Below are 14309 nucleotides of genomic sequence, written 5' to 3'. Positions count from 1 at the left end.
CAGGGAAAACACCAAATGGCAGATGATGAGGTGTAGTGGAAGGGCCTAGAAGACCCAGAAGCCACTGTGGCTTCCCCAGAGGATCTAGCAGAGGTCTTAGGGCCCGCAGTTATGGTTGTGACTGTGGTCCAGGCCCTGGCTGTGGTTGAGGCTTGGGGCTCATGGAGGTAAAGCCGAAGAGAAAGAGTGGATCCCTATCACCAAGCTCAGCTGACAGGTGAAGGACCTGAAGATCAAGTCCTTGGAGGAGATCTACCTGTTCTCCCTGACCTTTAAGGCAGCTTTGATTATTGTTCATCCCCCACCACCACCACGTTCCGCCAGGCTCATCTCTAAAGGATGGTTCTAAAGATCATGCCAGTGCAGAAGCAGACTCAGGCTGGCCATCAGGCCAAGTTCAAGGCAGGCTTTTGTCCCTATTGGGGACCACAATGATCATGTTGTTCTTGGTGTTAAGAGCTCCAAGAAGCGGGCGGTGGTGGTGCAAGCCTTTAATCCCAGCACTTGGGAGGCAGAGGCAGGCGGATTTCTGAGTTCGAGGCCAGCCTGGTCTACAGAGTGAGTTCCAGGACAGCCAGGGCTACACAGAGAAATCCAGTCTCGAAAAACCAAAAAAAAAAAAAAAAAAGAGCTCCAAGAAGACAGCCACTGCTATCAGAGGAGCCATCGTCTTGGCCAAGCTTTCCATCCTCCCTGTGTGGAAAGCCTACTGGGAGAACAAGAGTGGCAAGCCCCACACTGTCTCGTGGAAGACAACAGGCCCTGTGGCTCTGTGCTGGTGCGTCTCATCCCTGCCCTCAGAAGCACGGGCGTTGTCTCTGCTCCTGGGCCCAAGAAGCTCCTGATGATGGCTGGTATAGATGACTGCTACACTTCAGCCAGAGGCTACACTGCCACCCTGGGCAAGTGTGCCAAGGCCACCTTGGATGCCATCTCCCAGATCCACAGCTACCTGACCCCAGCCCTCTGGAAAGAGACTGTGTTCACCAAGTCTCCTCAGGAATTCACTAACCACCTTGTGAGAAACCACACCAGAGTCTCTGTTCAGAGGACCCAGGCTCTAGCTGTGGCCACCACATAGGCTTTCTACACAAGAAAGAGTGAATTAAGTCTGAAAAAGAAAAAAAAAAAAAAAAAAGATCAGTATCTCAGGAGCCAGAGAGCTAGCTCAGTGGTTGAGAGCACTGACTGCTCTTCCAGAGGACCTGGGTTCAATTCCCAGCAACCACATGGCAGCTCACAATGCTCTGTAACTCCAATATCTGACACCCTCACACAGCCATGTATGCAGGCAAAACACCAATGCCTGTATCTTAGTCAGGGTTTCTATTCCTGCACAAACATCATGACCAAGAAGCAAGTTGGGGAGGAAAGGGTTTATTTAGCTTACTTCCACACCAGAGGAAGTAAGGACTGGAACTCAAGCAGGTCAGGAAGCAGGAGCTGATGCAGAGGCCATGGAGAGAGATGTTCCTTGCTGGCTTGCTTCTCCTGGCTTGCTCAGCCTGCTCTCTTATAGAACCCAAGACTTCCAGCCCAGGGGTGGCACCACCCACAAGGGGCCCTACCCCCTTGATCACTAATTGAGAAAATGCCCCACAGCTGGATCTCATGGAGGCACTTCCCCAACTGAAACTCCCTTCTCTGTGATAACTCTAGCCTGTGTCAAGTTGACACACAAAACCAGCCAGTACAGCCTGCATAAAGTAAAACAAATAAAAGTTTTAAAATTATTAGAAAAAAAAAGACAGCAATCACTGTCTCAGGGCCAGTGAGATGGTTCAGCAGGTAAAATGTTTGTTACTTAAGTTTGATGGCCTCTGCTCACTCCCTAAAACTTACAAAAAGGAGAACAGTGACAGGGCATGGCGTGTGCCTTTAAGAGGCAGAAGTCAGATCTTTGTGAGTTCGGGGCTAGCCTGGTCTACAGAATGAATACCAGGACTGTTACACAGAGAAGAGAAACCTCTCTTGAAAAAATCAGAGAGAGAGAGAGAGAGAGGGAATGAAAGGGTGGTAGAGAACGAACCAACTCCAACATACACACTAATTAAAATATTTTTTTGACAAATCCAGGGCTGGCAAGATGGCTTAGTGGGGTAAAGGTGATTGCTATACAAGCCTAAGTTCCACCCCAGAACCTATGTAAAAAATGAAAAGAGAGAATCAATTCCACAGTGTTATCCTCTGACCTCCACATCCATGCCAGAGCAGGCACACGTCCCTCCCTCACAAAATAATCATTTTAAAAAAAAAATCAACACGTGCCGTAGTCCACAGAGGCTGTTGGCATCACGGCCTGTGTCGCTGAAGCAACCAATTCTCATGGAGGCTGAAACCTAAACTCAAGATGTCAGCAAGGTTGATGTTTTCTTCCAGTAGCTTCCCATAATCCTTGGCTTGTAGTGGCATTACTTGCATCGAGTTGAGGCGCATTCCAAGATCTCACCATAACACAAGCACCTGACTCCATAATCCAGCCTTCTGAGCTGGAGCCCTAGCCTCCTAAAATGTCTGGGGTTAGTAGCTCAACATATGAGTTGGGAAGCACTATTCAGTCCACCTACACTCAACACCTACACTCAGCTCCTGCACACAGCACCTCATACAGCACCACACAACACCTACATACAACACCTGCACACAGCACCTCATACAACACCTGCACACAGCACCTGCATACAACACCTACACACAGCACCTGCATACAACATCTGCACACAGCATCTGCACACAGATCCTGCACACAGCACCTCATACAACACCTGCACACAGCACCTGCATAGAACACCTGCACACAGCACCTGCATACAACATCTGCACACAGCACCTGCACACAGATCCTGCACACAGCACCTCATACAACACCTGCACACAGCACCTGCATAGAACACCTGCACATGGCACCTGTGCACAGCACTTGCACACAGCACCTACACACAGCACCTGCACACAGCACCTGCACACAGCTCCTGCCCACAGCTCCTGCCCACAGCACCTGCACACAGCACCTGCACACAGCACCTGCACACAGCTCCTGCACACAGCACCTCATACAGCACCTGCACACAACACCTACATACAACACCTGCACACAGCACCTGCATACAACATCTACACACAGCACCTGCACACAGATCCTGCACACAGCACCTCATACAACACCTGCACACAGCACCTGCATAGAACACCTGCACACAGCACCTGCATAGAACACCTGCACACAGCACCTGTGCACAGCACCTGCACACAGCTCCTGCACACAGCACCTGCACACAGCTCCTGCACACAGCACCTGCACACAGCACCTACAGTACATCTCATCCCAGGACTTCATGGCTCTCATTGATTCTTCAATGAATCATTGTTTTAAAAAAGGAAAACTCCTTTATTTTCATGCTATGTTTCCTTGTAGGAAATCACCTTGGCAGCAAAACTGTTGAGCTCTCGGGTAGGCTTGGCTTGGGAATGCATGAGAACTCAGAGCACATTGCTAGCCCTGATGGAAGAGTTTCTTACACTTCTAGGCGTTGTTTCTGGAGCAGAAGGGGCACACCAATTGCCCACTGACTACGTTGGAAATCATTGATTGCAAGATGGATCTGTGGTCTTTGGGGCGACTTGGGAAAGCTCTGCAGCTCAGCAGCTTGCACTTCCTGGCCCTCGACTACTGCAAGTAAGGCTGAACATGGAACTCTGCAGGCTGGGCCCTAGATGGTGACAGCCAGATGAGTGGGGGAGTGGGGGAGGACCACACCCAGGCTCCTTGTGCCTCTAGCCTTCCTCCTGTGGCCAAGGAAATGTTAGTGTTCCCATTCGTACTTTCAACAAATGTTTGTTGAAGGTGAGTGTCTTAGGGTTTCTAGTGCTGCAAGACTGTGTCTCGCATAAATTCACTGTACTGGCTGCTTTTATGTCAACTTGATACAAGTTAGAGTCATCACAGAGGAGGAGCCTTAACTGAGAAAATTCCTCCATAAAATTCATCTGTAGGAGCTGGGCAGTAGTTTATTTTTTAAAAAAGTCAATTTTTAAAACTTGTAAATGAGCTATTCTGAATATAAATGTAGTGGTATGTTAATCTGGCAGCTATATTTCTTTACCTTATGCTATTCCCCCAATAACCACACTGAAAAAATAAGATTTATTCAAACCTGCACATCAGTAGCTAGCAGTTAACTGATCTACCTTTGCCTCCTAGGCTAATCTGGCTGCCTCCTAGCTCCATCCCATGATACTTGCATATTACTATTGATTCGGCTCTTCAGACTCCTCCTTCATGGCTCCAATCCCTCCATCCTCCTGGCTGATCTGATTCTTGCTTTCTCCCTCTCTCCTTTCTTTGGCTGGTGGAAGTCCTATGTCTTTCCGTATTCTCTCTTCTGCCCAGCCATTTGCTGATCAGCATTTATTAACAAGGCAGGGAATAAATAAATGGTAAGAACTGTTTACCCGAACCTGAGACAAGAGACATAAGCATTACAATGTCCAGACTGAAACGAGATGTGAGGACAGAGAAATCAGCATTTGAATAACACCGGGTAAACTTTACATAGCATACAAAAACGTTATGCCTACAAAAATCAACATCTGCCGTAGTCTGCAGAGACTGTTGGCATCACAGGCTGGCTTATACTTCCACATCACCAAAGGAAATCAGGACAGGAACTCAAGCAGGGAAAGAACCTGGAGGCAGGAGCTGATGCAGAAGCCACAGAGAAGCACTGCTTACAAGATTGCTTCTCATTGATTAATAAGCCTGTTTGTTTGTTTTTTTTTTTTATAGAACCCAGGACTCCACCAGCCCAGGGATGGCACCACCCACAATGAGTTCAGCCCCCCACGAATTAAGAAAATGCCCTAAGTTCCTAACTTTTTTGTGGGGGTGGGAAGGGGGTTTCTCTGTGTAGTCCTGACTGTCCTAGAACTTGCTCTGTAGACCAGGCTGGCCTCAAACTCAGAAATCCACCTGCCTCTGCTTTCTGAGGGCTGGGATTAAACATGTGTGCTACCCGACTACCCAGCTCCTACAACTGAATCTACGGAGCAGTTTTCTCAGTTGAGGCTCCTCCTCTGTGATGACTCTAACTTGTATCAAGTTGACATAAAAGCAGCCAGTACAGTGAATTTATGCAAGACACAGTGCTAGGCACAAAGCAAGATACCAATAAAGGTATTGTGTAGACAAGTGCTTTGTCAACTTGACACAAACCAGAAATCCTTCAGGAAGAAAAACTCTGAACTGAGTAAATGCCTCCTTAGAACTGGCCCACAGGCAAGTCTCTGGTGCACTTTCTTGACCACTGATTGATGTGAGAGGGCCCTGCCTCGGTGCTGGCTTATTCTCATAGCTTGCTCAGCTTGCTTGGGGTTTCTGTGGCTGTGGCTGTTGCTATTGTTGTTTTGTTTTGTGAGACAGGGTCTCCCTATTTAACCTCAGCTGACCTGGAACTTCATAAGTAGAACAGAAGGCCTAAAACTCAGAGATCCATCTGCCTCTGCCTCCTGAGTGCTGGGATTAAGGGAGTACAACACCCCTCCTCCTCGCTCAGCTGACTTATACAGCCTAGGAATAGTACCCACTCACAGTCGACAGAACCCAACCTTCATCAGGAAAATACCCTCACAGACTTGCCTATAGGCCAAGCTGATGGAGGCATTTTCTCAATCAGGATGACCCGAATTTGTGTCACATTGACAAAACAAAAAGCAAAGGAGCACACCAACAAACAAACAAACAAGAAAACACCTTAGGCAACACAACTCTCGTGTCCAGCCCCAGCCCAGCCCAACAATTACCTGTTAATGATTTAATTTAAAAAATTGAAGTTATGCCTTCGTCATGTATGATCATCAGTGTGATGTTACATGCCTGTCATCCTGGGAAGGCTGAAACAGGAGGGGTTCCTCCAGTTCAAATGCAGCCCGACCAAATAGCAAGACTCTGACTCAAAACAGTATCACTCTCAAAGTTCAAACCCCGACATTCCAAATTCCTTGCAGACACTAATGTAGGTCCCTAAATGTGGGCTCTGTGGCAGCAGGTACGTGTCACCACCAGTCCTATCCAAGGGCTGTGGACTGTGCTTGGGAGTCACTTTGCAAACTAAATTATTACGCACAGAGGGAGCCCCGTTATAACAGGAGGGTTGAGAGACTGGACTTTCCTCACAGAGTCCTGCGACAGCCGGGGCTTCCTAGACTCCACCCACCACTGCCAGTTACGTCATCACGCCCGCATCATCATGCCCATCTCTGTTCTACCTCCGCGTTCTGTGCCTGTTCTCCGTTGAAAGGATGTTTCAAACCACCCTTTGCTCTCATTGCTCTGGAATTTGATTTCAGAACTCCTTCTCTCCTTACAAGATTCCCTTCTCTTCAGGATCAACCCTGCGCTATCCATCAGTCAGACCTGGCCCTAGAAACTCAAACTGGGATCAGTAGAAACAATTCTAGGTGCCCTGGGCAAGCCTTTGCGGCTATTGTTGGGAGCACAACACAAAGGTTCCTTGTGCCCACAGTTCTCCAGAGAGACCAGGAACGTTAAGCATACAGGATTGTCTTTCCAATAGGAAAGTTGTAAAATACGTTCTTCCAACCAGAACGCTGGGAATTGGAGGTGATTAACACCCCCGAGGATCTGTGCTATCTGTTGAGTCAAGCCATATTAAGCTCCTACAACCAGGACCGACGGTGACTAGTAATTTAAATGACCCTTACAGCCAGGGCCTCCCCAATCTCCTGCAACCAGGACCTAATAGTCTAATGATCTTTACAGAATCCGTATAGCTAAAGATTCACCCAAGCTCCCACAACCAGACCAGGGGTAGCTAATAGCCCAGATGGCCTCTGCTATCCCTAGCCCCTTAAGCTAACACGGATAACCTATCTTCTTGGAAGAAATGACATGTACCCTGAGTTGACTTTCGATGTAATTATGCTATCTTGTGCACTGGGAACTATCTTACACCACAAAACATTTTCCAAATTATAGTGCATTTAAATGTGCTAGAAATAAACTGCCTGGCATCGGACTTTCAGAAGTTTGATCCAGGTTGATAATGTCTGTCTTCATAGTTTGTTTGCCTGCCACGGTTGCCGGCAGGGTCCCCCTCAGCCTGTGACATAGTTTAAAAGCCATGTGCTTTGTTCTGTCATTTCAGGTTTGGAAACGAAGAACTTGAGAGAATCTTCTCTGGCCTGGAGAGCAACCGAAGGCTCCAGGGCCTCAGTATGCGCTACTGCGGGCTGGGCCCCCAGAGCGGGCCAAGGCTGGGCTCCGTCATCAGCCACAGTGCCATTTGGTGAGCTGCCCCTGCTCACCACGTCTCTGTTTTGACTCACTGCACAATGCATCCTGATGACTATTTTTTTATTTTTCCGTCCCTCCCTCTCTTTCCTCCCTCCCTCCCTTCTTCCCTTTTGTCCTCTTTTAGTGAATGTGTATGTTCAGACAGGTGCACATGCACGCATGTGGAGGTCAGAGGTCAACTCCATCAGATGTCATTCCTCAAGTGCTCCTACCTTTTTCTTGAATCAGGGTCTCTCACTGGCTTGAAGTTCACCATGTTCACCATTTAGGTAGGCCGAATGCCAGAGCGCTCCAGGAATGCTCTCATCTCCCCGCTTCTATCTCTGAGGTTAAAAGCACACTGCCATCCTGTACTGTTAGGGTTTTCTACATTTTATTAGAAATTTAATCTCTTTTTTTAAAATTTTGTTTGTATGGTGTGTATACATACACATGCATGTATATGACCCATGCACATTCAGAAGTCAGAAGACTACATCAAATATATTCATTTCTCTCTCTCTCTCTCTCTCTTTTTTTTTTTTTTTTTTTTTTTTTTTTTTTTTTTTTTTTTTTTTTTTTTTTGGAGACAATGTCTCTCACTGAACAAGAAACTTGCCATTTCAGAGAGACTAGCTAGTCAAGTTCCAGGGACCCACCTGTTTCAGACCCCCAATGCTGGGGGTCACAGGTACTCGTGGGCACATCTGTTTTTACATGGGCACTGGGGATTTGAACTCAGTTCCTCTTGATTTTATAGTTTTATCCACTCAGCCATCTCCACAGCCCAATAGCCAGTGTTTTCCTATGGGTTCTAGAGATTAAACATGGGTCCTCAGACTTTCTTTGCGAGCACTTTACTGGCTAACCTATTTCCTCTGCCCTGATGGTTCTTTCTTACCCTTAGAGAAAAAGTCTTTGGTGAACTATGAGAACCAAGGGTATCTGTGGAAGGCATGGTTTGTACGGCTGGCACAACCAGCATTTTGTGACATGGTCTAGTGTGTGTTTCCTATACTTATCTATTGACTGTGTTGTGCTATATCATTTATGACTCGTTATGTTATGCCAGATAAAGATCTTAGGTTCAAAGTTGCAGTGGGCCTCACGGCCAATGAACAGTGTTTCTGCCCTCTTCACCAGTGAGCTGCGCCTGGATGGAAATTCCTTGCAGTGTTCTGGAGCACTAGCTCTCCTCAGACCTATAGCAGAATATGCAGAGACGCAGAGGAAGGACCAGCCTACCTTGGCATCAGCACACGCTGGAAATCCCCCTCCACTTCCCCAAGGTGAACACTGGGCACCACTTCAGACAGCCCCTGTTGGTTCCTGAAGAAGGACTCTACTCTGTAACTAGGTGGCCTTTGTAGCACTCAATGGAGATCTACTTCCAGAGTGTGGGAGGTAGAAAAGTGGGCCCCAAAGGGGTCTCTCTGTCCTGACCTTCAGAACCTGTGAATATGCTCATATGACCGATGTCAGATCAGGAGCCTAAAATGGAGATGCTCTCCCGGACTAGCCTGGTGGGTCATGTACAATCACAAGGACCTTTCTAAAGGGCAGACAGAGGGTGGAGGAGGACTCCAGGGAATCCAGAAAGGCAACAGGGACAAATGTAACCTGAGCCGGAATTTAGATGCCTCTAGTCTCCGGGAAAAGCAACAAACAAGCAAATAAAACAAAATACAGAACCAAAACAAAATTTCCCCAGAACCTTCAAAGGACTCTAACCTCAAGATGTCTTGTCAGTTGTAGGATCCATTTCAGACTCTCAGCTTCCAAAGCCTTAAGGCATCAATAAGGTAGCAAGTTTGTATCTCTTCCCATTATTCTCCCTCCTCCTCCTCCTCCCCAACACACACCACTGCCTCTATTCCCTTGAGTTTTATGAGACAGCGTCATGCTATATATAGTCCCTGGCTAGCCTGGAACTTATCATGTAACTCAGGTAAATGTTTGCTAATCTTCCTGCCTCGGCTTGTGAGTGTTGAGCCATCTCTGCCAGATTTAAACTTGTATTCTGTTAGCCACTCGGTAAATGGTCATCTATCACAGCAGCGACTGGAAACTAACATCCCAGATTAATCAGACTCAACAGGATGGTCGAAGCAGTTCAAATGGGATTAAAGAATACTTTGTGCGTGACACACATTCCTGGGCCCTGCATGGGTAGATGGCTCAAGTCATGATGGCAAGAACACTTGAGCTTGCAACTCAGGTCATCTGTGGTCCCCAGACTACCCCGTGGTCCAGACTCTATGGCCCAGGTCATGATGAGCTGTGATTGACAGGACTCATCACACACTTACCTTGTGGGGAGGAGGAGTACATGTCAGGATTATGTGGTTCAAAAAGAAAACATGGCCTCACCCACATAGCAGGCAGACAGATGCAGTACAGATAAACCAGCTCCACTTACGGGTTTTCACTTACTAAAGTGAATCCTAAGAATGCATATTTATGGGACATTTGATGGCTGACTGCTTTTAATAATTGGTTGTGGGTATTGAATAGCTAATAACACAGACTGGGGGTCCACCTGTGTGTGACTGAATAATTTCAGATTCTTCAGCTGCAAAGGGGACATTACAGTAATAACCTTTGGGGTTCAGTAAGGAGTGGTGAGTTCTTGAAGAACATCAATCATCCTCATCATTACAGCAGGTTGCGTGTTTCCTAGGAGAGGGAAATCGTAGAGCACCGTGGGAAACCCAGTTGTTCTATCTGCTGGGGAAGAAAGTGGGAATGCGAGGCTGAGTAAAGACAACAATGGGGAACAGAATGCCAAGGCCCTGTAACTGACAGCGGCCTTAGGCGACTTAGGTGACACTCATGGGATCAGGCTCACAGAGGTTACTTGTGCAGCCAAGGCTTTGGGTGCACCAAAGGACCAGGACAGCACAGATAATCCTTGCTACACCTCCCCTGCACGGCTTCAGCATTCCAGTGAAGAGCCACAGCACTGATTATGAATCCTGTGTGCTGTAGCTGTGGGCTCAGAATAGCTAAGTAACCCTGTGTGGGTAGTTGTTTTTTAATATTATAAATGTAAAAGCAATGTCTTGTGGGTTTGGAGTGTGGCAGGCAGGGATAGGAGTGAGAGGCAAAGAGGGAAAAGAATGACGAGTGTATGGTGTGTGTTGCAGGTATGTGAGCATGTAGTTACGCATGCTTGTGTCTGATCACGGAGTGGCTAGAGGAGGATGTTCAGGTCTCTTCCCCTATCCTTCTCTGCCTCCCTCCCTGGAGAAAGGGTCTCTCAAGAAAGAAGCGGAGGGAATGGCTAAGGCCTGGAGTCTTTGTACCAGGAGCAGCAGGCCCTGTGTACATCCAGGGGCAGAAGGCGAAGAGGCCTGGAACTCAGAACGAACAGGGAAGAGCGGGACCAAAGACTGGGTGCCACGCAAATTAAGGACGGAGACATTCTAGGGAGCTGCTCTCCTAAGCAAGAGCCATGTTCCCAAGTGGGACTGGGGTTAGAGTGGGAATGGAGCAGGAGGACTGGATTCTGCAATTGAGTCATTCCAATCCTATGCTGGGTACAGGGCAGAGAGAAGGACCTGACATGGCTCTGGAGTTGATTCTGTGTGTGGATGATGCTAGGGATTTAACCAAGGCCTCGTACATGCTAGGCAAGCATGATACAGGCTGAGCCATATCCCTAACCCAAGATTGATACCATCTCTACACAGTTGGTTGTTGATGTTGTTTGGTTTGGGATTTTTGTCTGTTTGTTTGTTTGTTTTTGCTGGGGAGGGGGTTGCTTGATTGATTTTTTGAGACAGGGTTTCTCTGTGTAGCCCTGGCTGTCCTGGAACTCACTCTGTAGACCAGGCTAGACTTGAACTCAGAAATCCACCTGCCTCTGCCTCCCAAGTGCTGGGATTAAAGGTGTGTGCCACCACTGCCCGGCTCCCTACACAGTTTTTACTGTGTGCCAACAAAGTGTATTCCTCCACCTTGTTCTTAGTAATCCCAGGAATAGGGAATCGTGGTTACAGGAAGCAGCTGCGGCCTAAGGGAGCCAACAGCCACTGCAGGATGACTCTGGGAGCCCTGCTTGCCCCTGCTTGCTGGCAAGTTAAGTCTTACAGCAAAGAAATACAAACCTTAGAACTGAAGAGATTCTGATGGCATCCAGCTAATTCTCTCCCAAGAGGAATACCCTGCCCAAAGTGTCCATAAAACGAAGGCATCACCAATACCAAAGTATGCCAAAACCCATTGCTTGACTCTGACCTGCACCCTTTCTTTTTAACCAGCGTGCCGGGGAGCAAGCTCAACTTTGAGTCCGATTGAGAAATCCTCCAAAGCTTTAACAACGAAAAGGACCTCACAGAAGAAGAGCGGGAAAGGAGGTATTCTGGTTGTGGGGTCAGTGACTCCTTCCCCTTTTCACCCTCAGCTCCCTCCCTGTGCATCTCTAGAGCATAATTATCCCAAACAAAGGCTTAAAATCACTGTCTCGTGACCTTACGCAAACCACCCATGAACAGTCCCACAGAGTCTGCCAGAGAAATCCATCAAGGGCACTTTCGACATTCCAGAAAAGCAAGGTTTGGAACAATTCTTCTGGGAGCTGCCAGCAAGGCCTCAGAATCCGGGTTACTCAGAGTTAGAAGCAGGGTGACCGGGAAGGGGCTTTAAGAAGTCCCAACTCAAAAAGATGGGGGGGAGGCAGAAAGGGAGACAGGAAGGGGAGGAGGTAGAGAGAGACAGAAAGAGACAGTGAACTCCTAGGAGTTCTTCCCACAGCAGCCTTCCAAGCACTACGGTGTCCTGCTCCTAGCAGTCTTAACCCTGCCTGGCTCTCAGCATCCTGCTCTGCAAAGGGTGGGCCTGGCCTCCCACGCTCCTCTCCAAATGCTAACCCACTAAAGTTCTGAGCTCGCAGAACAGAGGTCTGGCTCGCTATGTTATGAACACAGCCTTTGGGAAGCCCTTCGTGGGGCAACCTGAGTCTGTGCTGCTGGGTTTTGAGCATTCTGTAGTTTGTGTTTTGCATTTGGTGGGGGAGACAGCTAGCTGTCTGAGTGGAACCTAATCCCGTTGGGTTCTTTCTTCTTCGATGTTAATCTGTTATTGTGTGGTATTTTTTTTAAATGTCCTTGAATCCCCTCTGACAAAAACTACATTAGAAAATTACAAACCCTTGTGGTCCAAAAGCCACATGAAAATGTGAAGCAGGGTGCATGCCCCTCAGCCCATTGCATGGGAGACAGGAGGAGGGAGATAAGAAGTTCAAGGTTATCCTTAACTACATAGTAAAACTGGAGGCAAACCTGAGCTACATGGGACCCTGGAGGAGGAGGAGAGGAAAGGGAGAAGGGGGAAGAGGAAAGAATATAAAGCAAGAAGGCAGAGCAGGCCTTGGTGTGGTGTCCGCCGTGGGTGCCGTTTCCCGTCCGGTAGTGCTAATAGAGAAGGCAGTCAATGTTTCCAAGTCTACAGAAACGCCCTTTGGTGTGTTCTCTGGAACATCAGAAAGGCATTCTGCTCCGGAGGTGGGACTGGGCACAAAGCTGCCAGTGAGCAAGCTGAGCCAGGGTGGAAGAAGAAAGGACTTGGATGAGGAAGGGCTTAAACAGGAACAACCAATACCATCCAGGAGCCCACAAGCTTGGCAAAGAGCGGATGAGGCAGGAGGCTGGCCCTCCTGGAGGAATGGATCACATTAAGGGACAAGCCAGGCCAAAAGCTTGGATTTGACCCAACAGACAACTAAAGCCTTAGACTCCTCACGCCTGAACTCCATGCAAACAACATTGATCTAATATGTATGTATGTATGTATGTATGTATGTATGTATGTATGTTTGTTTGTTTGTAGTTTCAGAGATAACAAAACAAACTTTAAAACTACTTCCTAAAGGCAGGGCATGATGCCAGAGGTGGATGGGGCTATGTGAGCACAAAGCCAGCCTGGTTTACACACAGAGTGGTAGGCTAGCCAGGGCTACATAGTGACCATTCCACATTGAACAGCTTTCTTCCCCATCACAGGGGGCTGGGGGAGAGAATCAGCCTTTGGTAGGACTCTACCTGTTTCAAAGTAAGAGGCCGAGCAGAGCTTACTTGGGCCACTCTCCTGGGCGAGGAGGCCAGATGGTTTCCATTTGGTCCTAATTGGAAACAGCCAAAATATTTTCATGAACACCCTTTTGTGGGCAGAAAGGTTTTGGCCCACTGCTTGGAAAGCCATCCCCACAATACCTTCAGTGGCCAAACTCCTCTCAGAAACCTATCTACCCCTCCCCACACCCCATCCCCCCCCCACACCCCAACACCACTCCACACACACACACTTCTCTCATTTGGAGTCCTAAGACTATTTACAAGGATAACCACACACATGTGACAGACTGGCGCTGGGCAGCCATCTACAGCTGAATGGAGGAGCACAGTATTCCGTGTGGCTGCCTGTAGGTGTACAGAGACCTGCCCCAGCCACTCTGCCATGGTGCACCACTGAACACGCAGAATCATGAAACCCGTGATTCCACAATCCACCAGTCACAGAGGCTCCCTGAGAGCTTGAGCGCTATCCCGCTGGGCTCCGGGAAAACGCTGCCATCTCCATTTCTGTCCGGGTGCTCAGTAAAGCTGAGGCTGCTGGTCCAGAGAAGTCACTGAGAACCACTTCTCTACTTGAAAACACTGACTGCCTCCCTTGGCGTGTTTTGCTCAGTGAGGAAGATGAGAGAGCAGAGCTGGGTTCCTCAAGGCCTCTTCTATGGCCCGGGAACATCAGAACGAGAGGACCAGGCCCATCCTCCTGCGCTGCTCAGGCTGGGCCAGCATCAGTGGATCCAGCTCTGAGACTCAGGCTCTGTGTATCACAAGAGGACAAGAGTTTACAGGTTGGTAAGTCTTCAAGCAGGTGACGCCCAGCCTTGCCACAAACAGCAGCAGAAGATGGTGAAGGCAGTGGGCACCAATGGCCACCAGGAATGGCCACCTGCTGATAACATGGGTCTCCTGAGCTGTTCTGCTGGTCCTGCCTTATCACCTCAAGACGC

At 48.3% G+C, this 14309-nt stretch overlaps 1 protein-coding gene across 1 annotated transcript in view; it reads left to right on the top strand.

The window, feature by feature from the left end:
• LOC116073544 overlaps nucleotides 1–14309 on the top strand; it is a 40138-nt gene that overhangs the window by 8355 nt on the left and 17474 nt on the right. Inside the window, exons 4-7 of the mRNA XM_031345567.1 lie at nucleotides 3528–3676; nucleotides 7164–7304; nucleotides 8435–8580; nucleotides 11554–11649. Coding sequence (XP_031201427.1) covers nucleotides 3528–3676; nucleotides 7164–7304; nucleotides 8435–8580; nucleotides 11554–11649 — 532 coding nt within the window. The remainder of the gene's footprint in view (nucleotides 1–3527; nucleotides 3677–7163; nucleotides 7305–8434; nucleotides 8581–11553; nucleotides 11650–14309) is intronic.

This window comes from Mastomys coucha, unplaced genomic scaffold, assembly GCF_008632895.1.
Source record: "Mastomys coucha isolate ucsf_1 unplaced genomic scaffold, UCSF_Mcou_1 pScaffold23, whole genome shotgun sequence".
NCBI lineage: Eukaryota > Metazoa > Chordata > Mammalia > Rodentia > Muridae > Mastomys > Mastomys coucha.
Note: the sequence above shows the minus strand (reverse complement) of the source record. Positions and strands in the feature narration are given on the sequence as shown.